General features: G+C 39.8%; 2 protein-coding genes and 1 non-coding gene across 4 annotated transcripts in view; 1 reads left to right on the top strand and 2 right to left on the bottom strand.

Moving 5' to 3' along the window:
• Positions 1-225: 225 nt before the first annotated feature.
• The window catches only part of LOC107224936 (muscle-specific protein 20), a 31671-nt gene continuing 4155 nt past the window's right edge, over positions 226-27741 (bottom strand). For both annotated transcript variants that reach the window (XM_015665196.2, XM_046737313.1), the window contains exons 2-5: positions 15437-15518; positions 3693-3822; positions 630-750; positions 226-547 (exon numbers count right to left, since the gene is read on the bottom strand). In XM_015665196.2, coding sequence (XP_015520682.1) covers positions 356-547; positions 630-750; positions 3693-3822; positions 15437-15518 — 525 coding nt within the window. In that variant the 3' untranslated portion in view covers positions 226-355. The remainder of the gene's footprint in view (positions 548-629; positions 751-3692; positions 3823-15436; positions 15519-27741) is intronic.
• Positions 15969-16109, bottom strand: LOC124294354. The gene has a single exon (XR_006904287.1). It is a non-coding gene; the product is annotated as a U4 spliceosomal RNA (small nuclear RNA).
• On the top strand, positions 19478-27538 carry LOC107224937 (myophilin). Its single transcript, XM_015665197.2, has 4 exons — positions 19478-19634; positions 23551-23750; positions 24284-24404; positions 25539-27538. Exons 1-4 carry the CDS (start codon positions 19629-19631, stop codon positions 25719-25721), a joined length of 510 nt encoding a protein of 169 aa, XP_015520683.1. The 5' UTR covers positions 19478-19628; the 3' UTR covers positions 25722-27538.

A 27741-nucleotide genomic window follows, 5' to 3' on the forward strand; every position in this document is an offset into this window, starting at 1 on the left:
TATCGCGGTCTGATATCAAGTCCCTGCTGTTATCCTAGTCGAGGGGGTCCCCGAGAACTGGCCTGCCCCACGGTTGGCTGACATCGCATCGCGTTCGTAAGTCGGCTGTTCCAATACCCACTGGTTCGCAATCGCTGGAATCCTGAGCTTTCCAACATTCACCTTAGAATTGTACAATTATATTCTGAAATTGATTTATAGGTATGTTATATAACAGCGTGTATGTAACTACAATGGAAACATTTGTTTTTTTTTTTAAATAATTGCAACGTTCAGTATAGAGATGAAAATATAACATGGTTATGGATTATGCACGATGATTATACATGCATTACACGTGAAAAGTATTCATTCGTTATTTTCCGAGCAAAATTTTTCTCGTCGCTCCGAACGATTGTCCTGCTTGAGTTGCTCCTCTGTTGCTACCGGCTTGAAGACCGATAACGCTTTCACCGGCCCTCAGCTGCTGTTCGCTAAAGACCCGCTTGTTCTCTTCGGATGGTTTCGGGCCCAGCCAAGGACCGCGCCATTCAGGGTGCTTGTACGTCTGTAAACAAATTTTAAATAGTTACGTATCGCAGGTTCAATCTGCAACACCGCAAACTTGTAAATATATGCAGAATTCTCACCGTACGACCAATGGCGAAAATCGTGTTTGTCACTTGGGCAATGTTTTTGCGCTCCATCAAATCGACGGCTTGGAACAAGTCGACGTCTGGTACACCGTACTTGACGCAGGCCTTCTGAAATCTGTATAAGAATATAAGGAAGTGGATTAGAATAAAGAAGAGACCAAAAAGTTATAATTCTAAAACGTGCCCGTTATTCAACGTTCCCGCACACAATTGTACGTCTATAGTTATGAACAACTTTCTACACTATTGTCAAAAAAAAAAAACAATCATTCTAGTTTTAGAAACTGTCGAACAAACGATGAGTCGAATAGTTCGACAAAATAATTTCTTATTAGTTACAGGATATTAGAAATATATGCAAAAGACATGGGTAATTTATGTGAATAAAATATAGAATATCCGAATTCAGAACTATTCAGCTACACCTGGATAAACAACAAATTTCATTTCCTGTAAACAAATTCGAGTTAAAAGATAGGAAGTGAACATCGTACAGGGGGATTGTTAAGAACGGTAAAAGCTCGTCAAAGACAAAGGGAGGAAACAAAGCGTGGATATCGAGCAGTAAGCTCTTTCGAACAGATGTTCGCCGGTGCAGAAATTCGAGTTAGTGAAGCGCCTCTATTGTTTTGCCGTTAATTATCCGGCAAGAGATTTCGTTAATTAACGTACGCGACGAGTTAAGCGTCAAAATGTCGGTCGAGAAGGCGAGCTGGCGCGATCAGTGCGAACGTACCAGGGACGATTAGCTTTGGTTTGTCCGAGAAAACCAAGTTCTTCCAAATCTCTGAGGATCAGGCAATCAGGACATTCGCGACAAACGAGAAGCTCGCGCAAATACCCGCGTTTTTGTGTACGAACGCATCTACGCTACGGATGTGAAACGGTACCAGGAATGCGGATGGCTTCATCCGGAACATGTTTTCCTGGTTGCCGGCGCGTCTACCGCATATGAGCACGGAACAACATTGCAAACCGCAGAGGCCTGTGTTGTACTACATAGGTATGTAGGTATGTATGTACAGCCTGTTAGGATGTTCCTCATCAGCATAACCGCCCCCGACCCTGACCTCGGGTCATTTTATTTGATTAAACATTTTTCAGGAGCTACTGTTTACGCGCAATTCAAAACGATGGTATCAAATCCGTTCGATCATCAACAATCCGCTCCGCAATATCTTGCATCGGGCATGTTTACGTGATCCATTTGCGATCCCATCTCGTGCGATATCGTGCCAATTTCAGGATCTGCCCGTCATAGGTCTAACTTTGAGCTCAGTTACTTACAACGTGAAATTAATTGTCACTTTCTTCTTGGTCAACTTTCTCCAATCGAAGACTACTAGAGTACCATGAACCGGAGGTGCATGAAACCGCGGTTTCCACGCAGCGGGAAATATCCCACAGATATAATATAGGTATAAACAATCAGGCGGAGGATTCATGGCCGACGTTTGCGCAGTTTTATCACTTCGCGAAAACTTACCACTCCCGCGCTGCGGCCTGAGAATTTTCACAGAGGGGCTTCCTCGGTGGACATGTTTTTCGAGTAGAAAGGGAGTAATGTGGAGTGGCCGCGCCGCGCATCGCGGCTTCTCACTTTAACCGTAGAAAATAGACGGAGAAAACGCCGCGAATTTCGTAATCCGAAAAATACCGACATAACGTTGTTCGAAAGACGCGCGGCGATTGAAGTAAAAACGGCAGGCTTCCAACGACGAGTCGATCCGTTATTGTAATCTTTGAATTGCTGCTTCGGGGAAATCTAAATGCCGAAATAATCGGGAATTATTGTCATTCGAACGGATCGGAGCAATCGACCTCCTCATACGCAATTGGCTAATCAGGATCGTATAATCGTTCGGGTAAAAGCGAGATGAACCTATCTCTGAGTGGATGAGAGACGGAGTTGCGAATGGACAAAACTGAGCATTCATCTCCCGATCACGTGTTCGCTATTATTATACGCACGTGACTTATTATAGGCCATCTGCAGGCACCAACACATCCGCATAGTTTACACGATTGCCGTTATCCCGTGGCTACTTATGATACCCTGTTCGCAAACCGGGAAAGAAAGCGGCATGCGGCATTCGAAATGTCCGAACAAAAAATAACCGACCAGCCCCGTGCCATGGGTAAAATTCCGTAGGGATAAACATGCTGTAATGTTTATGATCGTTACTGTTATTTATTTTTTTTGCACATTTTTTTTCGTCAAGCTCACTCGATCAATCAACTGTAACAGTCAAATCTTACCGCATGGGCGTGATTCGGTGATAAGATAAGGGCACGATTTTTCGTTTCGTGTACTTTGTTTCCGGGCATGAATTTAGTATAGCAAGTATTGCACGATCTGTATACCAAAGCTACTCGGCATGCCAATCAGCCGTGGTTCCGACCTAGGACTTTACTGGTGCTTGTTGATCAAGGCAGCATAGGAGCAAAGAGCTCGATTAGAGTTTAAACCAGCTTGGGATCTCTGTATCGAGTTGATATTAGACGTACAGTTTATCGCCTCTCGAAATCATTTTCGATGTGAATGATTCGTTGATCCCTTGATTCAAAACACCGTTATCAACTCCGAATTCACAAATGAGGGTCAATAATCGCAGGTGCGTTGTTGCCAAGTAGATATAGGTGCAGCGTATTATATTCATCTTTGGCGCAGGGTTCCTTCGACCAAGAGAACGATTGATTGCCTCTCGAACGAGTCTGTCGTGGCCGTTCTCGATATTTCTCTCCTGCAAGCGAGCGGCTCACGGTCGAGAAACGGCCGTGTCGCAAAACACTTTGTCGATTGCGTAAAGTCGAATTGATATCAGGGAGCCAGGAACCATTTGGAGCCGTGATTCACGCATGGACAATACAGCTTGCAGGTGAGTAGAGTAAGCTAGTATGTCGGTATGCAGGATTAGTGGAAACGTACCAAAATGCCCTCAACGAATAGGAAACCAGAAAGACTAGGTGTGAATAGGAAATTTCGGTCGACCGAGGCCAGCAACTAGCTAACTATGCACTTTAGTATGTACTAATAGAAAAACAAGAACCGCTCACTGATTCAGATTGTCCATGAACTTGTAGTCACCGCCTGAAGCGTTGATCTTAGTTATCAATCCAGGCTGCAGCTTGTTCATCAGACGGCACAGAAGCACACCGTCCCTCAAAGCGTCCTCGTAACTGATCCCTGCAACCAAACGGACGAATGCATTGATTATTTGACAGTATAACTAGCGATTTTTATTCATTTACATATTATAATGACGCACAAATATCTAATGGAAATTCGGGAGCTTATTGAGAACAACTAGGAAAATCCTTAAAACGAGGTTTTGCTTTATCTTAACGATCTTTTGGAGCCTCAAGATTTGATCTGCAATTCGAAATCAATCGAGACAAAACAGAAGTTATCCTTCTTTACCCCTCACATCATATTGATGCGATAATTTCTGCGAGAACCATCACCAGCGAGTAACATTTAAAAGAAAAAAAGGAAAAAAACTTTCAGCAGCAAAGAATTACACCAGGAATACAGTTGAAAAACAGTACGACTCGAATATCGTTCGGGAACGAGTCAAACGTTCGAAGAATGCAAGAGAAGAATCCAGTAGCCAGGGTTTGAATTCAAATTTGTTAGAAACCACGGGCGATAAATGGAACCTGCGCAAGGACGTCGTGCGCAGCGCTAAATCGGCGGGAAGCGCTATCCGAGGTACGTAGATGGCCTCGGATATCGGATATTTACCCGCAGGATTACAGCACGGAAGAGCGACTAGCAGCCCGCAGCGGGTGGCGGGAAAGCAGACGACGGACGACCCGCTTCGAGTTCTGGAATCCGGGTGCGTCAAGAGGCTCGCCAAGGGGGCATCAAATTTTTTCCCATTCGTCTTACGAAACGGAAAGCAAACGATTCGCGTACACCGAGGCGGCGACTTTAATTTTTTAGGTTATAAAGCGGCGCCGGTTCGCCGGTTCGCCGGCGGGGCGACCGTGGCTCTTGTTTTCATTTTCATCCGCGCATCTTACGCTGGATAATTCTTTTCCCCAAGGATTGGCGACATTTTTTACGCTCTAGTTCTACCTAGACGACGAGCCTCGTCTCTGAAGGCCAGGAACTCAGCCTGATCCAAGAGCTCGACGCCGTTGTAGTGCCGGCTCGAGTTTACACCACCTTGTAGAACTACAGCAGAGCCGCGTTCAATTCCTGCTCGCCGTTCCATATCTCCGGGCGTGTACGTTCCAACCTGATGTGTATCAATATATCGATTCCCACCCCCTGCCAACCGACCAATAGATCAGCGCTGGTCGCGTTCGGTGGATATATGATTCTCGCACATCAGGCGCTCATGCCGGACTCCGAGTTCCGCCGCCACTTTCAAGGCGATTCCATCCCCCCTCCGCGCACTCGCCGCTCAAGATCTCGGTCTTGAACAGGTCTCAACCTGCGTGGAATGCGCGCAGTTTTCGCGCCGGTTTTAAAGTTCGAACGGTGAATTCATCACGCGTTGCGCCTCGTGCTAGACGACGACGCAGCTTTGAATACTTGGCCGGCTGATACTCGGCTGGGTACGCCTTGTAATCAGTTTGTAAATATATGCACCGTCTATGAATATGAAAATTGAGAGTCTACTAAGAGAGCATACGCGTGCCGGGTGTAAAGAGCAGCTCGGTTGTGACCTGGTTCAACACCTATAACAATCTCCAGCTACGTATGTGCCTTTATCTTTGGTAGCAAACGGAATAAAATCGAGTTGTTCAAGCCAAGTTAAAAAAAAACCTTGATACGTGTTTTCTTTGCTTTGCTTTCACCGGCGCCTCAACATTTTGTTGCCAATATTTCGGGCTGTATGTGAATAATCTGAACTTTTTTTAATTCGTACCAGTTTTCAAACTTTTCGACCATCTAGATTTTAAGAATTAATCAATTTGCACGGTAGTAATCTGCGCCGGATTGTAGGTATTATATTAATTTTCTGATTTTCAATGTATATTTATGTTCTACTACAGAATAAACCGGTGTAAAGTCGGTTAAATGATCATATGATTGAATAGTCATCCATCGGTTTCCATATTTCACATATTATTATATATAATTAAAAAATTTAAGGAATCGCAAAATATGAAATCGATTAACACCCCTGAATTATCAAAGCTATCGAATTTGGTAAGAAAAATGTTCTCGGCTTACTTTCCATCTCTGTTCCCGCGCCCGTTACAGATTTGCGAATTAGATTCCCACCGTTCCATACGAGCCTAGTCCTGCAAGGACGTTGAATCACGTGGTTTTGAACCACAGTGGAATTCCGAGAGACTCGATCCGCACGGCACGAAACCTACCCGAAAAACCTGTTACCCTGATAGAGAACTGGTCGAAACCCTGCGTTCTGCTATGACACACCATCGACAGTCGATCGGAACCGAGAATTAAGAGGTGGCCCACTCGCCTCCGTCTCTTCGAGATATCGATTATGTTAATTATGATTTATACTGCGCAGTTCTCCGTTGTCGCGACTCGAATTCAAGCGTCGAAAACGTTCAAGATAAAACTCGATCTAACGATGACACGACAATCTCCATTCGAATTTTTTTCTTTTTCACGCGTTTAAGTACGGATAAAACTGTTGACGGGCAATTTTATCTTTCTCTTCTCCTACTTCTCTCCTACGCTGACAGTGTGGTGTGTCAATTATTATCTGGGGAAGAGCGACTTGTTCGCCCGAGGTACCAGGAGAGCATTAAAGTAGTGGCCATGTGTCGAGTTCGATATTCACAATGCAATACCCAAGATCGGTCCACTATCCCTCAAAGGGGACGTACCGTTGTCCCTGGGGACGTACCGTTGTCCCTGGGGACGCCCCCAGCCTTCGTAATTATCAGGAACGCATATCGGCGCTGAAGGGAAGCTGCGAAGACGATCAGTCTGGTGAAAATTCATTGAAATATCTGGGAAATTGTTTGGACCTATTACCAGGCGAATATAAAATGATCTTTTTTGCTTATCTTTGGCATGTATGGTAAATTTCCAGTCTATGTACGCGGGACATGAAATCAGATCGTGATGTTCCAGCAGCGTGCCTAACGTATACATTTGTGGTTCCGCCGGCGAAAATTGAGAACCATAATCCGTGTCCGATATCAATTTTTCAAAACGAATGGAAAAAGAGTCATTCGCCTAGATTGATCAGGTCCGATAACCTCGGCTACATTTCGAAACTCTCGAGACCCATACTTATTTCCCTCTCTCGACTTGTCCGCATTTAAATTAGTTGTTTGTCGTCCGATACCTCATTTTCAGAACGCTTTCCAGGAATAGAGAAACATACCCATACTTCCAAGTCCCTTTGAACTGTACAAGGCACCAAATTTAGAGTTGTGTAAGAACCGAGTCCGCAATGACACCCGGTTCCTTGGTCAGGCTACCAATCGTTCCTGATAGATTCCTGGTACGGCCAAAACAGGGTGAGATGTCGTAAAGACAAGGAGGTGACGGAAAATCGATGAGACGTGTTCGCCTGACGGCTGGACCAGTTGGTGCAAGACGCATGATCGGTGACTAAAGATTGTTGGACTGGCTGGTGGCCTGTTACATCCGAGACGACGCCCTGACACGGAAAAGTTCACGACGTGCTCGAGGTCGACGCACCTTCCGGATTTCAGCCGTGCACACACCGTTGATATTCATACCATCCCTGGGAGGACGCATTGTTTCTGCAGCCGATGCTATCCTGCTACGTTGACATGTCATCCTCGTCACGTTTCGACAATTTGACACGAAATCAATACTCGTTACTCGCACTTTTGATGCGATTCGATAGGTTTTTACTTTTTAGCAAGAATAAAAATAAGTACCAAGCAACGCGCGAGTCTCTGTTTCTGTAATTTCACGATTGACCATAAATGATTATACATACCCATTGTAGGAATTACCTAGAACCCGATGTCGTCTCTGTCAATGTGTAGAAAATTAATAACACCGCAGTAGTAATGACGTGCAATTGTGCTTTCAGACTCAAATTTTTTATATCCGCGTAAAGATTATTTGAAGTATAGAATTTCGATACGATAATAAAATTGTTATTATTTTTTTTTTGCCCAGTTACTGCAAGATTGCATTTTTCTTGGGCGAAAGGCGTACCAGTAGCTCCGAAAGCGAGGTGGTATCACGGTGGAAAGGCAGGAGCTGGGCGGTATTGATTAAACGTCAGTGAGTCGTCATAAAGACGTCAAAGCCACGAATATCACCAGGACAACATCCTGTGACCGAATTTACGACTTCCGAGCAACAGGTTGCTTCCCGTCTTATTCGGCGGCTGCGCAGGGCGACCGTGCCGCTCATTGTCAAAGTGGTTTTCAGGTGGGGGTTCAAAACTTGGAAGGATCAATATTTGGAATGGCAGATACATCGAAATTTCAAACATGCGAAATTAGAATGAGAAAAGATGAATTGTTCGAAATGTTGATTTTTGAAAGTTTCACTGATTAGTAGTCATTCTAGTCAGTGACACATTTGAGAATCAAGATTTCTAACAATTCATCTTTCGTGTTATATTTTATTTTCGCATACAGTTTGAAATTTTGATGTATCAGCCATTCCAAATATTGATCCTACCATGGAAAGTTTTGGCGCACATGCATCAGAAATTTTCATAGCTCGCAATTATTTCCAGTATCGTCGAATCTATCCTTACCGGAATTATAAATTCTTTCAGAATTAACAAAGATACAGAAACACTAGACAGAAAGTTGAGTCTGAGCATTGACGAATGAAAAACTATCAGACCGAATATACCATATATTATATTACATCCATCAGCGAATTTCTTTTTGGCCTCCATCGCAGTCTATACGCGGCATTCCCAGCACATGTACGTACAGCTGAATTCCACCTGTTGCTTCGAGGGTCGTAAATCTGCCTGGTAGATGCAACCCTGATAGGTTTGTCTCAGAATGACGTCAGTGACAAATTTCTGACGGACGTCTGACAACCCGAGACAGCGAGAGGTTGACGAATTCAACGTCGACTCGGAGAAGATCATGAGAAAGGTCAAAGAGGTCAGGAGAATTACACTGAATCGTATCAAAGTGTTATAAACACTGCAGAACAGGTACGCACTTGCGCTATCTGCACATCCTGCATTCATCCACCTCACCAGTATTGCTATCCTAGTATAAAACCGAGTCCCAGTGACGTCACGGACGGCTGAAGAGTCGTGCCGATCATTGATCTGCCTGCACGCGGTTGAACACTGGTGAGAGAAATTTTTAGTTCCAGTTACCACTCAGTCCGTAACTATTTTCATTTTTTACCGCAATCCAAAAATATAGTTCTAGGTACAAAATGAAAATTAGTTTTCTAGCTGTTACCGAAAAGTCTTGTATCCGTTACTATTCTTTCTCACTACAATCACTGGTGCTATATTTTCTCGTAACTGTTTTTTTTACCCAATTTTTCTAGCAACTGTAACAAATGAAATTTTTCTCAGTGAATACACTGGATATGTCCCTTGCTGCCGGGAAAAAGGATGAATGCGCCTGATCAAGGAATAATGTTTAATTGAGAGTTTTTTGCTCACTGATGTGATTAACCAAGCGGAAGTTTTGACAGCGGGAAAGACAATATAGTACATGAGATCGATCATGAAACGTCCGTTACGCGATTGTACAATATTTTTAAAGCGAATGGAACGAACAACCCATGAACGACGATTGTAACTTTTATCACTTTGAAACTGCAAGTATACCTGATACATCGTCCAACTGTCAGCCGAGAATATTACACTGGTCAAGAAAATTTTGTAATAAGGAAGGTGCTTACTAATTTTGAAATACTTATCTACTCTTATTATAAAACAATATTCATTTTTATTCGATCAGATCTAATTTTTGCATTACAGGTACTATCAGTAAAGTTGAAGGTTTAGCGTTTTGCCTAATCTTTCTTTGATCCAGGGTGTTTTGTTACTTACTATAAATACCAGTTAATCAGTTACAATAAATAACAAAACACCCTGACTAAACAACGATAAGACAAAAAGATAAACATTCAATTTTACTCTTAGTAGCTGTAACACTAAAACTAGACCCGATCGAATCAAAATAAATATGGTTTCATAATAAGGGCAGATAGGTATTTCAAAATTAGTAAGCACCTTCCTCGTTACAAAATTTTCTTGACCAGTGTACTGTTACACTATACATAACCTAATTTTTGTTCATAAAAACTGCATTATCGTCAAAACTAAAAATATCATACATAAAACTATTCGTATCTAAAATATTTTAATATCAATTCTGTTATAACTAAACCTTGTTCCTAACGTAATCAGTTAAAAGTTGTCATGTTACGCACAAAAATTGAATTTTTGTTGACCAGTGTTACTTCAGTGAATGTAATTTCTTCAAATGTGTGTATAATACATAAAGAAAGGAAGTTTCAATTCGTCAAATCTCAGTATAAACGCATGTTTGTTCTTCGTTGTACCTATTCAGTGAGCCAACGAGAACGGATATCCGGGGAATTATAAACGACAGTTTGCGCAATCAGTCTGATTGCTTGTAGCGGTCCTTCGCCCACGCTCCATGCTGTACCAGTACTCACTACACGTGACCATAATCTGCAATTGGACTGCACGTATGTATACTCGAGCGTCCTTCCAGGTCCCAATTTTCCATTTGGCTTGCTTATCGCACGGTTAAAATATCGTATACAAGTATGTACGTAAAGTACGGTCATCTAAACTAATATCGGAACTTGGATATCCAATTACACGATAACGAGTGTAGCCAATTTGGCGGTAAGGGAAATAAATTCAAATCTCATCCCCCGAAAATTCACCAAAAACGACGAATAAAATTTTCAGAATCGCTGAAACTTTAGCGGAAAACCCTGAACCCCGGATAGTGAGGTTAAATTGGACTCCTTGTTCGAATGAAAGAAAACTGTGATCTAGAATTGTATGAGAGGGAAGTAGGCAGGCATGGAAAACGGATACGGCCGAGTCTCGAGACGCGGCAAGTCATAAATCCCTCAACTGTCTGCTGATGCCCTGGTGCGTCTGGGCGCCATGCGCTGCTGTGACGGACAGATGACTGACATTTCCCACCAGAGGTTTGGGTGGGCGGACATGAGGAGTCGGATTCTAGATCCAGATACGTTTTTCCAACCCTCGGAATTATTTTGACCGAAGGTTCCTCCTGCCGTTGAAAGGATCGCGTCTCACCCGTTGGGCACGACATTTGTCGTTGTGAAACCAGCGCGCACCATGCAAGCGCGGTAATCCTCCGCATAGGGTATAGTATGCATTCTCGGATACCCTTAGGCATGCGTTCCTGATAGGGTTGCGTCCCTGTGACGGTAAGTGACGAACTTCTGACGGTAAATCGATAGTCCCTTCGAACCTTGAACCGTCGAAAACCGGCGAATAACCTTGATTACGTCCATGGAATATTCATGGGTCTCGAATTTATGGTACCGAGGAACTTGGCAATGATTTAAAAAAAATTTCAGACGAGGACAACAGAGCACTCGACTTGATTCCGATTGCTCGCGTTCTTCTTCCAAAGGTGAATGTTTATCGTACGTCAAAGATGTCAAATTTTCGATTAAAAAAAAAATAAATAAAATAAGAAGATATCCTCAAATAGGTATAAAGATCTGTCATTCGTTTTGTCGATTTCTTACATAGCTACTCTGAAAAACAATAAGTATAATAACTGACAATAAAGATAACTACCGATCTGCTTTGACCGACAGAATCGAGAATAGAATTTTCCGTCGAATATCGCAACCAGTCCAGTCTTATAAATGGTTCGTTAAAGCTGTCCATCGCATTTCCGATACAACTAGGTGCAGACGACCAACTCAGCAGCGACGGCGATTCCGGGGTTGCCATTCTGGATCGTGCCCGGCATGCCGTACGAGCTTTCAGGATCAGGCACACATCGGCTCCAGGAATCCCTCCTCGTGAACACACGACGGTATATGACGAGTCCAGAGGGACTGGTGGAGTGGTTGAAAACCTCGGCACAGTGGCGTGGCTGTTCGGATTGGAGGGAGGCTGGAATGCACCCTGGAAACTATTTCCCACCATGCAGCACCCAGCAGGCATGCGGCTGCCGAGGGTAATTCGATCAAAGTAGTGTGAAATTTTCTACGACCGAGTAACATCAAAAGGAGCCTCAACCCGGCGCCCATCTCCGCGCAGAGAGCGTCCCGGACTCAATCGCGCCTAGACCTAGAGCAACCCGCCACTAAAACGGATCTAGGCGGCGCGTTCAACTCCATCCTAGACAAGACGATCAGGCCAACAGGAACTGCTCGGAAGAACGCTTAGTTAGCGCTTATTCTATTCCTAGAAGGTGAAACGTAAACCTCGGATAGAATCTTGCCTAGGACGTTGTTGTATGCAGATTTTCGAGTCTAGTTCTAGTCTCATTTTGACAACCGTTTCGAGTTGTTAGAGAAGAGAAGTGTTTTTTTTTTTTTTGTTTTTTGTTTTTTATCGATGTCCATAAAAGCCCTAGATTTTCAGAAATGAAAAAACTGTTCCGCAAACTAACCTTGTGTTTAAAAATTGTTCCGCATAACTCGACGAAAAATTTATCTAGAGTTTTGCTGCACTTGTTCTGGTGCAGGGTTTCTCAACTTATTTATTAATTTCCAGGGTACTTACTTTCTGAGAACATAATATTTCTCTAAAACTTTTGATATTGTTATTCGGAAATTCTCTTATAATAGATAATTTACGGTATTGTTGCTTTAGCCCAAGAATCAGTTTAAACGAGTCGGAATTGGTAAATGAGAATCACCCTGTAATACCTGATTACTATCAATAAAGTCGAGAATCCAGATCGAGGTCTTGCATTAACGGAATTATAACAAATTACCTCGAATGTTCTGATTAAGTGGAAACGTCGCGATGCTCGAAACAGGTGCGTCTTGGTCCATAGAGGACCAGGCTGTCACCGTTGAGAGAGAGCTTTTCCGGTGCTTCGAAGAGTTCGATGTGCCTGCAGCATTGCACGGGAGTAAAGTGGGGGGGTGTTAAAAGAGAACGAGTGGGGGTGGTTTGTACGTTTGGCCACCTCCATCCCGTCGACCAAAGCATCAGGACTTCAGTCAAACGGTAGAGGTTAGTCGCGTTTACGTGAGTTCCGCTGATAAGACGTCGATCAAAGGCCTCTATGTGCCTCCCACCGCATCTTCGACACATCCGTACAACGTGTCAACATCTTTCAGCTTGTAAAGTTTCACCCCGCGGTTTACCGTATTTGAATATCCATCCAAGACGGAAGAATCACGCATGCGTAACTCCGCACGTTGTCCCAACTTCTTTGACGTTACGCATTTCGAGTAATAGGGGGAAGCTCTTAACGGCACCCCCACCCTGGTCAACTTCTATGTGACTTGATATATCTCTAAATTCAGATTTCGTAGAAAATTTATTGGAGTATTTTTGTTCAGAATTGCGTATAGAATGGGTTCAAACGACGACGTGAGTTTTTATGAAAATCCGTTCCAATCTTGAAACGAAGGTCTTGACGATACAGTTTGCACGAAACCAGAGAAATAAACATGGGTAGAAATTGTCTTAAACACTCCAATTACAACACAATTTTCATAACGTAATCGGGATTAAATACATCGGTTTACTGCATCAGTCACTGACATCTATCTGTACAGTGAATGAACAATAAGATCGAAAGCACGCACCTCAAAGGGTTCGATTTTACCTATGCATATTATTATACCTGTTAATAATGTTGTAAGATTCTTCCCATCGATGTCCATTCCATTATTTACCTCCATCGATTGCAATTTGAAATTTTTCGTATTTTCATCCCGAGAATTCAACAAATAATACCGATAACAAATGAAGTAACTTTACCTATTACATTGTAATTACGGTAGGTTGAATCACGGCGGGAAATGTTCAACGTGTTGTAACAAGTGACAGTACCGAGGAGCTCCATCGCTGGTGTGTTTCCCTGTCCCTCAAAGTTTACCGCGACGTGGTAAAATTATCGTTTTGACATGAAGGGAATAATAATTGTGCGGCACCATTCGTTCGTAGAGTGGTGTTGTGTATAAATACTGTGTAAGTACCGACGCGTATACGGGGTGTAAAAAATATATACCTAGATAAACAAACGCACGCGCGTATTGTCATTCAATTCGTTGCATGTGGGTACGTACATGCCATGCATGTACAGTTTTACACAAATACGTCTCGCGCGTTACGTTACGTCAGTCGCACCGAAGGATCCGCCAGCGTTGCTTGCTACATCGACGGATGACGCGCCTCTGCGATCAGGATCTCATGCCGTGAGAGGAGCCGCTTGCCTCGCGTACCGCCGCTCGTTAAATTTTAACAGCCATGCGGCTGCGGGAAGCCGCTCGGTAACGACCGATGACGTAAGAAAGAGCGGGTAATACCAGGATCGCAGAAACGCGCGGGGGTAACATCACCCCTCTTAACGGGGCGGTGAAGATCAATGATGCCCTTGTATTACGATTTGTACGCGTCTGTGGTTTGCCACTCTCACTCTCTCTCTTTGTCTCGCAGATACGTGTTATTATATTCAAACTCTTGAAATCCGGTGTGTACGTCACGCGTGAAATTTTGCCAAATAATTTGATTATTTTTTTTTTTTTTGAATTCTATAAAATCTTTTGTATTCATTTGAAGTCTCGCAAATATTTTAAATCACATGCGGTGTTTTTTTTTTCGTCCGATTTTAAACTGAATCGATTTAGATATAGCGTGTCTGTAAGTGATTTGGAAGAATCGTTTGAACTCTTTAAACTGCAATCTACTTTGCCGAGTTAATTTGATCTGCGTAACCTAAATGTTTCCCGCTGTTGACAAGCCTCTACAAATAAAAATCATGTGCAGCGGAACGGATTACAGCTATGTTCAAACGTTTTTTAAAAACTTTTATAGATTGCGTTTAACTAAATATTTGGACAATGAATTATCCCACGAAAGAATGGTTGTCTTTTTCCTAACGCGTTACGTGGTCAACGTCACAACTCTTCCAGTAATCTCCCTCAGGTAGAAAACAAAAGATATTATCAATTCAAGTCTGATGCTATTTTTCGTGCGCGATAAATTTCCGAAATTTAAAAATTATTTACAACCGTAAGCCAATTTATATCGAGCTATTTTCGAAATGAATTGAACTGAAAACGTATAATATTCGTGAAACGAATATTTGTATAATAATGTATTACATACACGAGAAATTTTATCGTTATTTAATTATTTCGAGAGATCGTTAAATCATCCTTTCCGTGTAAACGATTTATAAAGATAATAACAAGAAGACTACACGAGGCTCAATTCTTATCACGATTCGATTCGTCACCGAGTTAACGCCAATCTTGTAAGCGGGTAGCGCTTAAACTCTGTTAAAATATCCAATGATCGACTGTCGTTAATTAAAAACATGCTAAAAATAATATTCAAAGATTAAATTAATTATTTCAGGAATTTATTCGCTATGACTATCAGCCTCTGATTAAATAACACATTAAATATTCTACGCATTTTTAAATGTCCAAAGCAAAAACACGCCGGCGTGATGACGTGGATAAATTACAAGTTCCTTGCCAGTTCTGTTACCCTGTTCTTCTCCTGTCTATTACGGTCACTTCCGCTCGTTATTATACGGTATAATTAATTGCCGTGTAAGGTTACGTGACTGTAATGGAATGGTTCGATCGTTGAACTGTTGTATGAAAAAAAACGATTCATGGTTTGTACCAATTATTGAGAATATTCGTAACGTGCATAACGTACCAGCGGGAAATCTTTCACCGACAACTCTCTCAATCCATTGCTGAGCCTCGGCTTCTTGGTCAGCCTCTCGCTTTCCAGCTACCTGAAAGAAAATCGTCAATTAATATTACGTACGTTATTTATAACCAGTAATATATGTATATGTCGGAATTCTTAGATCAATACAAATATAGTTTTGATTAAAGTGCAGTGTGACATCGATCGCGCAACATGCTTCAGGTTTTCGCGGCATTAACTTCGCATAGGTATGTGTACCTAACTCCTGTGTCTACAGTAAAGTTGGATAATTTGTTATTTTTAACTTTGTTTCCACGAAAAAAGCCGCTAACTTCGTCGCTTACATCACTGCCGCTACGCAACGGCGATACGCCTGTCCGCTTTTCTCAACATTCTTGCCCGAGCATCACCCGTCATCGACGTAATAAAACTCTAGCGTATATCATCGAAGACCCTAAGTGACGTTGATCGTGGTATCTCCGTTATCAGGGAATTCATTACAAACGACCTATTATTTTTTGAGTGATATTATCAGTTTCCGCAGAAACTTTCAAAAATTGCCTTAGCCGATGGTATTTCACATCGTCATGGCGGGGTATTGGTAAAAGTTTTCAACTAGCAATAATCGCACCTCGGTAGAACCTCATTGGTTACGATATCGCCACTGCGCAAAGCTAGGGACAATTTCGATGAGGCGGGTAGCGTTGAAGTCGAAGAGGAACTTTCATCGCGGGAAACTCGCGAGCCGTATCGCCTCTAGCGGCGCTGCAGCGAATCACGCCAACAAATGCCGAGCGCCGATAAGTCTGCGTTTATGTATACCTATACACAGTATATGCCTATTTATATGTGCAAGTTTTCCCGGCCTGAGAACGATCAATAGCTGCGCTCAGCTGGCTTGCGGCACTCTTCTTCTTCATTCACCGCATGATCAATCGGTAACACGAGGTGCCGAATGATTGTCGCCATTTTACATTTTTATTAGCGTGAAAAAATAAATGGTACTTTTAATACTGCGAAACGGCTGATGTAGCAGATGAAAAGGGGCTTTTCCCGATTCATTTCTCCGCGCTCAATCTCGAATTATTGGATTGAAATCAATGCGTGCCGGAGTTAAAATGACTACCAGATCATTGTTGAACATTAGCGAAGTAATCGATAAAATCTTCGGTTCGATTTTGATGAATTTTCGGGAAATCATGGAGTACAATAACATTGAAATAACTTTTCAACAATAGCAGTTGCAATTTTCTATATACGCGCTTACTGCGCTCGTTTTGAATAGCTTTGCAGAGCGCAATGAAAACAGTGGCTGGGATCGATTTCGTGTCAAAAATACAAGTGACGCTGACTTGCAAAATACGATTTGTTGAACTTCCAAATTTTTTTACGAAGCGTTACATAAAAATAATTCATCGCGTGCAATAACGCAATTTTCAGTTTGCCAATAAAGTCACACACATGCCGCGACCGTCCAACTCGCGAAAAGTCTAGCATCGATTATGTTATACGTGTGTGAATTATTTTGCGCTAGGTTTTGCGCTCGTATAACGTCAATCGTAGGCGGCCGAATTTTGGCAGCTCACAGTGGCAAGCCGATTCGGTTTTTCTACAAAACTACGAAATCAAGTGCCGTGTGCATAGAGCCGCATAAAATTTGCATCTTATGCAGATCACCGGTGCGTTAAAAAATGAAAATTCAACGTGAACAGGTGATATTTTATCGTTGCCAAACTCTTCCGCTCAATTTTCCGATCTGTAAAATCTGCACGATTGGTCCAACTTTGACTAAACGACGTCTGCGAATGATTTGAATGAATTTGCTTCAGCTGTTCGGTTAATAAAAAAAAAAAATTAACAAATCATCCTCAATGAACTGATATTGGCGGCTGTGCTATTTATCAAAATTGAACAGACTACACGCTCGATCTATAAAAGAGTTGTAAACAAAACCGTTCGTTAATTCAATCCCTTCAAAAAAAACCAAAATATTCGACAATTTGGCTTTACATCAATTAAAACTTGCATAATTCGTAAATTTTTAATGCATCGATAATGTGTTGTTTAATTGAATTGAATCCGATTACACTTCATCCGCATCTTTTTGTTTTTACTTAACCACGCGACGTTGTAATTAATTACATGTTGGATCCCGAAGAAAAGCTCGTGGTGTGAAATTTTGCGAAGATGCGAAGGTGGTTAATTAGAGACCGCCTGAGATGCAATGGGATAGTTTCTGATTGACAAAATCTATAATAGTCGGTGGCCTCATCTTTCCGAATGGCCACCGTCCAGAACCAACCGACGTAAACTTATCGGTGCTTGCATCTGGCCTCTTGTCGTCCGACTCCTTGGCGTCTCAGAAGTCTCTCTCCCTTCCTCTCTCTCTCTCACTCTCTCTCGATATACGTACCCAAATTACAAGTTACACTTATAACGCTTTCCGACACGAAGCGAGCAGCCTTATTTCTCTCCTAAACTTAAATCCCGAGTCTGCAACTCTTTCAAAATACTCCCACTTGTTGTTTGCGGGCATCTCGTATATACATGCCGAACTTCGAAAGCCGATCCCGACTTCGCCGGCATTGACAGAAGCCATTAGTTATGTGCAGAGGTGTGCTGGAAATCCGTGAAAGCTCGAAAACGAATGAAACCAAAGCAGAGAAACGACTTCCGAGAGTTCGAAAAGGATTGCTATATTTATACCAGAAAAATATTGCAGCTTTGGTTTTTCCGGTAAAAATCTACTTCCAAGATTTTCGTTAAACACTGTATTTATGAAATTCATCATAATTTTCCGCATAAATTTCATGAAAATCAAGAAAGTTCATGAAAATACGATAATTTTCAAATTCGTCAAACAAGAATGTCGTTGATTAATACAAGTGACTTACTCTCTCTTTGTATGCATCACACTTCCTTCTCAGTCTTTGCACGTAACGATGCGAACGTTGTTTCATAAAGTCTACCGTACGCTATTTTAAGCCCTCTTACAAACATCGCTCTGTAGCTAATTTTGCTATAGGTTTAAACTTTTAACAAAAGTCAGCGCAGACTGAATGGCTCTATTTTTGAACCGTCTATTTTAAACAAAAAATAATGAATTGTTGTATATCCTACACGTATACAACAATTATCTTCTACCTCTTCATTTTATCTCTCGTTTCTTTTTCTTACACAAAATTAATTACCGCAGTTCAATATTCAGATTCAATTCTCGCAATCGCGTATCTGGTTATAGTTATCGCCAAACGACCAGAACCCAACATCCATACCTTACAGATAATTGCATAACGTTACAAACACCGAACGAGAATAGAAACGTAGGTAATTGGACGACTGAAAACCGCTTGTATACCTAACACTGTCTACAGTTCATACAATGTGGGCAAAGACGAGAGCAATGTACTCCAAGTATTCGTGCAGACAGGTTATAGACACATTGCACGTGAATACCGAAAGACTTTATGGTTATAATTCTTTTTACGCAGGATCAATTTAAATTACACCTAGGATTAAAATTTGGCATTAAAAATAATTACAAAAAAAAAAAGTAACAAATCATAATTCAATTTTTCTAGAGTAGAATTGTTCGTTTGCAACATTTCCATTCCGTTTTTACACTTTTCGTTAAGACCTATGTGAATGCCGAATACATTTTTCAACCGAACCGTGTACGGTTTAAAAAAATAGTTCAATCGATTTTCAAAACCGCTCGACAGAACTTTGACGAATTTATGTGACTAAAGTTTCGTTTTGCGAAATTCGGAAATTGATTCGAAAGTTTCGTGCTAAATCGCGACCTATTGTTTATAATAATAATTCGCGGTACGCAGCAATGTGGCAAGAAAAAAAAAAGAAAAAAAAAAAAAGAAACGGAGAACGGATCGTGGCGACAACATGGAAGTAAAAAATGAATCGCTGTTGAAATAATAAAAAAAGCTGGGATGTCAAGGTGGTAGGACGCCGTCCGTGGACCAGGTGGGAGTATGGGAATACCCAACGGGCGCTGGGCCAAAATCTGGCCGCTTTCCCATCGCCGAATATCTGTGAGAGATGGATCCAGCGGAGGGGATGACGGCATATAGCGTCGCGACGCCCGGCGTCAAATTTAGTCTCTACTCTACCCGGCAACACCGTTCAAAAACTCACTTCTTCAATACATTTCCAACACCAGACACAAGACATCAGCAACATGCCGGTACGTTGATACAGTTTTTTTGAGTGCAATTTTTCACCCGATTTACAATCGATATTTAAATTAGAAATTCAAATTTTAGAGCCTTTCGGTGGAAAAAACAAGCTGCTTCGATAATTGCGAGTCTCAGTCGATGATTGAAATTTTTTCCATTAAGCATCAAGTGGTTTATATTTTATTTTGAATTCCAGATTGATGATTTATAATCATTAGCATCTCCTTTTCTCTCATTCAATTCAAGCTCCGCATTGAAGAAATCAAACTTTCAAGTTTTTCGGTGAAAAAACAATCTGCTTTGATATATGCGAGTTTCAATCGTTCACTAAAATTTTTTTCACGAAGCACGAAGTACTTTTTTTTATGACCTTGAAGGTACGAATATCGATCGTCCGATAAATTATCGAACAATTACATATTCTACGATACCGTAATAATGTTTTTGACATTTTTTTTTTTTGAAATCTCATTTAATGTGTTTGTTTTTTTGTTTTTCTTCCATTTTACGTTTTCTGAATGGCCATCCCGCTTTTACGTTTTTTTTTAGAGTCCGTTCAACGGCCCGATTTCATTCTAAACGCAAACATCACACCCTCGTATAACTTTGACTTAAACTTTGAATGGTAATATCTGGAGAAGGATAAAAACAAAATCGCATTTATTAAGGAGCAGATTATCGTCCGTCAGTTACGTGTAATTTTTATTCATCCAGCGTGAAAAGTTCTTACCGCAATGATATAAAATATTCAAGGAGTGGTTTTTATTTTTTCAGCGCAAGTTTTTAAACTGACAGTATTTTCAGTAAATTTTTTATTTATACCATACGCCTGTAATCTCGGTATTTTGAGAGCGGTTGAAAGCGATAAATTTCCGATACACGAATACTTTCTAATACAAGATACGTATCATGTACGATTCATGCGAAAACGCAAGTCGTGTGCAAAATTACACCTCATTGACTTTGATGTAAGCTTAGAAATTGTATAATCGTCTTTTATACACATAATTGTATGTGAATGCATTAATGTAAAACACCGATAATTCCGAATCGCTATAACGTAAAATTTTGGGGAAAATCAAGTAAAAGAGAAAAAAAATCATCGGGGCGGTAAATAAATTGACAAACCAATTGATAGATGTTACGTAAAAAATGATCAAGATCAAGAATAAGTTTATACGATCTGTTCTATTCATTTCGAAATTTTGCTCATCTCCGGCAGTTATTCTGGCACGGCTTATGGAAACGGATTATCCCTACGAAAATAGAACTTAGTATACGAGAGTGATAAGATCTTTCAGGCAAATTTATCTACCGGTCCTTAAGTCTCTGAACAGCTGGCGAAATTGATCTCGTAGAAATTTCTTGCGGTAACAAATTTATCAAGTAAATCTTTATCACTGTTTTTTATAATTTTCGATCATCGATATGTTCTCCGCAGCGCGCGCATCGATCGCAAAAAAAAAAAAAAAAGCATATTTTCTCGTTTACATAGAGCGAAGGAAAAAGAAAATGATCGACAAATGTTTATAAAGAGACACGCGTGAATAATGGAACGTAAATTTTTGAGGATCCTTCTTTTGAACTCTTACCGATTATCGTATTATGTTATACGATCTGCAGAAGCTTGGCAGCGCGGAAAACGAGGCGTGCAATAAAAATCTCTGTTACAACATCGTTGGAGTAGAACGCGAGTTGTTGCAGGTGTTGGACTTGACTCGGGGCCAAATTTTCCACTGGAACAACACAAGCTTGCACTGTTACCGCGGATCGTCGCGTCGTTATAACGTTGATCCGAAGTTCTGCAAATTATTATACAGTATGCGGTAATTTCATGCTAGATGTAAATTTTCAATTACAGGTGATAACGATTTTTAAAAATCCGTACAACCAGTGTGGAGTTTCAAATTTCGGTGGAAATTTTTATTCATCAAGTACGCATTAACTTGACAGTTATTTACCGAAGTTAAAAATGAATTTTCTTCATCGCGAAAAATCGCAAATTACCTATTGTCAGTACAAAGAATTGAAAAACGGATTTGCTTAGATTTGTTATTTAATTCAATTGAAACCATACGGTCAATGAATTTGAATAATCAATTGTTTCTTCTTTGTAATCGAATGTTGGAAAGGATCGTTTTTCTCGCGCGAAAGTTACGCAAATTTATAACTAATATAACGTAATAACTACGCCAGAGTTCTCCTCAAGAGTTTTATTTTAATGCAGACCTGCAGCCGTAGACTTGCGTATAAAAGCCCAGCATCGGTATCCGTGGTGCATCTTTTTTTCTTTTTTCTTTCTTTTTTTTTTTTTTTTTTTTTTTATTCACTCTCTTAATACCGGATCCAAAAATAATACCCGGAGATAAACGAACGGCATGCTTACAATGTTACAGCTGCAACGAATGGCGTCGCGACGTTTGTCAAACTAGATCTGTAATACTGCACTATTTATGTAGGATTTTACTCGAGCCGCTTGTATTTTTAACTGCACGCGTGTAAACCGGATGCGGGAGGATTCGAGAATGTCTTTCCTCGAATTAGAATAGCGGATAAAACTTGTTACGACTTCCTCGGTAATTTTTTTTTTCTTCTCTTTTTTAAACTTTTAGTCATTCCTCCCATCTTTTATCCACGAGATCTATTAATCAAAGAACGACCTGTATACCCGTGCACGTATCCACGTTTTGAAAATGGCCGAAAGTCGTGACGTTGGTAAATTCTGCCTGTGATCCAGAGTTGTAAATAAGCTAAAAGAGATCGAAACCTCGCCTGTATTCGCTATAAGTTTAATGCAAATCTCCGATGTTCGAGGACTGACGTCTTTTATACACGTACATAGGCTAAGAAAAACATAGATGTATAAATGTACATATGTGCCGAATGTATGTGGAACGCGTGCGAGAAATCGAACGGATAAATTATAGATTTATACACCGTACCGCGGGCTATAAATAAGAATTTATCGCTGCGCGAAGCTCAAGGTGGCCTCGACGATTCGCGTGTGCAAAATAGGGTATGTAACGATACCAGATTTTGCAATAGTCATAGAGAACATCAGACTTGGCTGACAATTCTGGCAGAATTTTCATACCGCGTAAACGCAGCGTGATTAACGATTTGGACACGGACGATATTTGATATCGTCTCCTTTTTCGTGCCGGTTGCAGTTGGCGAAAAATCGATACTTTTTATTTGTTTTACAATTACGAGGCACGGAAGTCGGATATGGAAAATAATGGAACTGCGAAGAAAGATCGCTTTGAAATTATTAAATATTTAATTACCGAAACGGGTTTTCTTTTCTTTCGGTACTCAATTCGACATTGCGATTTCTGCATCGTAATCAACAGCGTTGCGATGTTGTAAAATTCAATGTTTCAAGATTCCGAAATTTGGGAATTATTTCGTTAAATTTGTAGAAAATAGTCTTCAGAACGAACGAGCGAGTCATCGTAGAATAAAATCGAACCAATCTACCATATGTTTGATCATTTTTAAGCGATTTGAAATAAAGCAGACAAAGCACGTATTTAAACTTTCGTTTATAACTCGAGTAATTTCATTTTTATTCATTTTTTACGAGACTATATTTTCTCATATAATTTGATAAATACTCCGATAACATTAACGTAAAGCATCGGTATTCGGCCAAGCAAGATCCTCGTAATACTGGAGTGCATGGTAACCCAACACCCTCGGCTGTGTGTATATTAAAAGCTGCGTGTTTCCTGCGATCTATTCCGGGGGCGGACACTTTTAAACCAGAAGTTGATGGTGTATTACAAACACGCTGCAGGCGGGGTGAAAATGCTTCGCCCGGGAAGATAGATTTACGATTATTTCAGTGCAAGCTGCAAGCTGCGGTAGAATATAATCATTCAAGCGGGAGTATTAATTATTCGATATTTGTTTTGTCTTTAGCCCCGCAACAAGGAACAGGAAGCCGAGATTCTAGCGTGGATCGAAGCTGTGATCGGAGAAAAACTTCCGCCGGGAAATTACGAGGACATCCTTAAGGACGGCGTTATTCTTTGCAATTTAATAAACAAACTCGCTCCTGGTTCGGTGAAGAAAATTCAGACCAAGGGAACAAACTTCCAGCTTATGGAGAACGTCCAGAGGTTCGTATCAAGGAAATCGGGCAGCGACCGCTTTTCTCAGGCAGAAATTTAAACGAAGAAGTTACGACCACGAGAAAAGAGAAAAAAACCTAATAAAATAAAATATTGCAAAACGGTAGTTAAAAACTGAATTCAATCAAGTTTAATTTCAAACTCACGATGAATGAAAAAAACGATTGATTGATTGATCGCACAGCGCTAATTTCATCTCACGTTGATTGATCGTCAATTGAAATTCTATTCCAGAGATATCGCTCTGAGTAAATTAAACTTGATTGACTTCAGTTATGCACGAGTAAATTTAATTTTCAACTTCGTTTTCGCAATGTATTTTTGTTTTTTTTTTTTTGGACTTGGTACTTCTTCGTTTAAACTTGTGCACGAAAATGCGAAACGCAATTAATCGATTAACCGCACAGCACTAATTGCATCGCGTACATCGTTAAATGGTGATAGCATAATCTTTCATCACTCAAACTTAAAGTTTTCACGTAAATTATTATACTTCGATGCAAATTTTTATCAACCGACAGGTTCCAAGCCGCAATCAAAGCCTACGGCGTACCGCAGGAGGAAATTTTCCAAACCGCCGATTTATTCGAGAGGCGTAACATCGCTCAGGTTACGTTGTGCCTTTACGCTCTCGGCAGAATCGTGAGTATCCGTTGTAAAATAATTACAGTAATGTGTTAAAAAAAGAGCTCAACGATAATGGGTGTAATTACATGACACAGACACTGAGAGAAATTTCTACAGTCGCGATTCACGCGATACATTCCTTAACTATTTTCATTTCTTAACATAATCGAAAACTGTTATATAGTCTTACGGTATGTGTTACTATTATTTCCGATTACGCTCACTTTTACGGACATTTTCTTTCGACTATTGCAATAATTTGATCGATTGTTGCAACAATAAATTAATTTTACCCTCCAAATTTCACTATTTTAGATTGAAAACCGAGCAAATCCGACGGGGGTGAGATTTTATTCTAAAAGATCTGTAAAGAGCTTGCTTATTTTTTGTAATATTATATTTCTATATATTTTCTGTACACTGAGAAAAATTTCATTTGTCATAGTAACTGGAAAAATTCAGTAAAACAGATATCGTTAAAAAAAAACTGTTTAAATATTGTTAGAATAACTAAAAACGAGGTACACCTAACCATTTTGCGCTATCGTCGATCGTCTTTTGGTTATTGCAACGCAAAATCAGTTTGTTTGGTTTACTCTACTTTTTTAGTCAAACGTCAATTTATCGTTGTACGCGCATTAAATTTTCGCAACAGTTGTAAGAAAATATAGCAACAGCGATCGTAATGAGAAAGAATAGTAACGGATACTAGACTTTTTGGTAACAGCTAGAAAACTAATTTTCATTTTCTATCTAGAACAATATTTTTCGATTGTGGTAAAAAATGAAAATAGTTAAGGACTGAGCTGTAACCGGAATTAATAATTTCTGTCAGTGTACGGTATCCTAGTTTTTTACTTAAAAAAAATTCGAGAGTTCCCTAGGGCGCCTATTCGTCTGAAGAAAATTTAGTTTACCGAAGAATCGGATTTAATATTGCCATGATCATAAAACGTCCTGTCGACAATCATAATCCTACTATAAATTACAGTCACTAAACACCACGTTTCTTTGTAATTTCAAAAATCTCAATTTAACTCAAAAAATTTCTATCACGTATTGATAACTGAATGAATTATTTATTTATTTTTTTTTTTTTCTTCTCATGTCAATGGAAAATTGATATAAACTTCGTGTTTACATCGTCAGACGCAAAAGCATCCCGAATACAATGGCCCAAGACTTGGACCAAAAATGGCAGAGAAGAACGAGAGAGAATTTACGGAAGCTCAGCTTCGCGCCAGCGAAGGACAAGTCAATTTACAGATGGGTTACAACAAGGGAGCGAGTCAGAGCGGACACGGCGGTTTCGGCAACACCAGGCACATGTAAATTAAACCTACACACACACACACACTTACACACACACACACACACACATACACGCAAACAGAAACACACACGCACACACACGCGCGTGCGCGCGCATGGATAAAATTTATAGATAAATATGTAATATGTAAATGTGTCTGCGCGTATAATGCGGATGTGATTGTAATATCATTATGTACAATCGTTGAAAAATTTCATCATCAAGATTGATTGTAACGGCATTATTTACGAATAGACAATAATAATGGGTATAACATTGGGGGATCGGTGACAGTTTGAAAATTCCGTTATACGGTAATTACAATTACTACATTGTATTGTTTTAAAAAATGATATTGAAACTATTGTTTGATATCACGTACATGTTGAATTTCTTGATATACATAATTGAATTCATGAATTGCTTTTAACTTTCAGTGAAAAAAAAAAATATATATATATATACATGTATAATATAGTTTGTTGAAAAATTAGGAAAAAGATCGTTTTACTCTGTTGAAAAGATTAAATTAATAAATAAACCAAACGGACAAACAAATGTTCTATATACGTACACACATGTATACGTTACATACATTACACTTCACACTTGAATGATATTCATACACCAAAGAGACTCACACATATCCTAGTCATACACACACACACACACACACACACATACATTTATGCACAAGAAAAAAAAAAGAAAGAGACGAAGAAGAAGCAGCAAACAATCTGCAGGTTTTCCAATTTTCATCGTATCCCGTTCACCGAATATGATAGAATTTCACTCACGATCAGCGACGTTGTGAATTGCATTTCGCTAATTTGCAATTTTTCGGAATCATCCGTTCTACTGTGAATAATTTGCAAAACACCGTAATTCAAATGTTTCACAGTATAATTCGCATTATACCTTTACAAATAATAATATATATATATATTATATATACATATACACATAAGCATATTAACACTTATATATTATGAAACACTTATTTTCCTCAACTGACGAAATTACGCTATACATGCATGCATACAGACACACATACATATATGCATACATACACACATACATACACACATAATCGTAGGTAAACTAAAACTCACGTTATACTGTTTTTATTTATTATACATGAAAAATTCACTTCATTATTACATACAGTATATATATATTTATTTGTTCATTTGTGGAAAGATAATAATAATAATACTATTTAATTATATATTCTACAGTAAATTTCTCTACATCCACACCATACACTGTTTATTTACTTTTCTTTATTATTATTTCCTTGCGCAAAACTGTATACGAGATACATTTTAAACACTGAAAACACGCAAACACTCCGTATATACGTATAATAACCGAATAATATGAATAATAATTCGGAAACATTAAAATCGTGATTTTGAAGTGCGAAAAACTTGCACATTGTAAACATTCGACAATACATCAATTTAAACAACAAACACGTACGCGTTGAACTTTATACGTATTATACGTACAACGTATCGGAACTACACTCGCTAAACACTTGACATCAATTTACTAGGTGAATATAATTGTAGTTTAAGCGAACAATTTATACCTAACAACGTGCAAGAAAAATTTAACAATTTTTTCTTTTACACGTAATTACTGCACTTACTCGTACATATTACACGTAACACAGAGTTACTTAACAACAAAAACACACACACAAACCCACACAACACTTGTTCACTTTTACAGGTTTAGCCTGTTACGAAAAAAAAAAAAGAAAAAAAAAATGTTTTGAATCGCTTTCTATTATTCAACTGCAGTGCTTTATTTGCCTGACCATTTTTGAATCGGGGGAATTTTTTTTTTTTTTTGTTTTTAATTTACTTTAAAATATAATGCTGAATTACAGGAACAAATAAAAAACTTGGCGGGCTAAAACCTTCTCAATTACGCACATGACACGTAAACACTTTTACACATTTCCACACACACATACACACAATACACGCATACACGAGAACACTAATTACACTGCAATATTGTAATTCAATG

The sequence above is a fragment of the Neodiprion lecontei genome, chromosome 4 (genome assembly GCF_021901455.1).
Source record: "Neodiprion lecontei isolate iyNeoLeco1 chromosome 4, iyNeoLeco1.1, whole genome shotgun sequence".
NCBI lineage: Eukaryota > Metazoa > Arthropoda > Insecta > Hymenoptera > Diprionidae > Neodiprion > Neodiprion lecontei.

Excerpts from the sequence above, each read along its gene's own strand:
- LOC107224937 (XM_015665197.2), top strand. Across the intron at positions 23,751-24,283 it reads CTTATGGAGAACGTCCAGAG|GTTCCAAGCCGCAATCAAAG; the intron begins GTTCGTATCAAG and ends ATCAACCGACAG. Across the intron at positions 24,405-25,538 it reads TTTACGCTCTCGGCAGAATC|ACGCAAAAGCATCCCGAATA; the intron begins GTGAGTATCCGT and ends TTACATCGTCAG.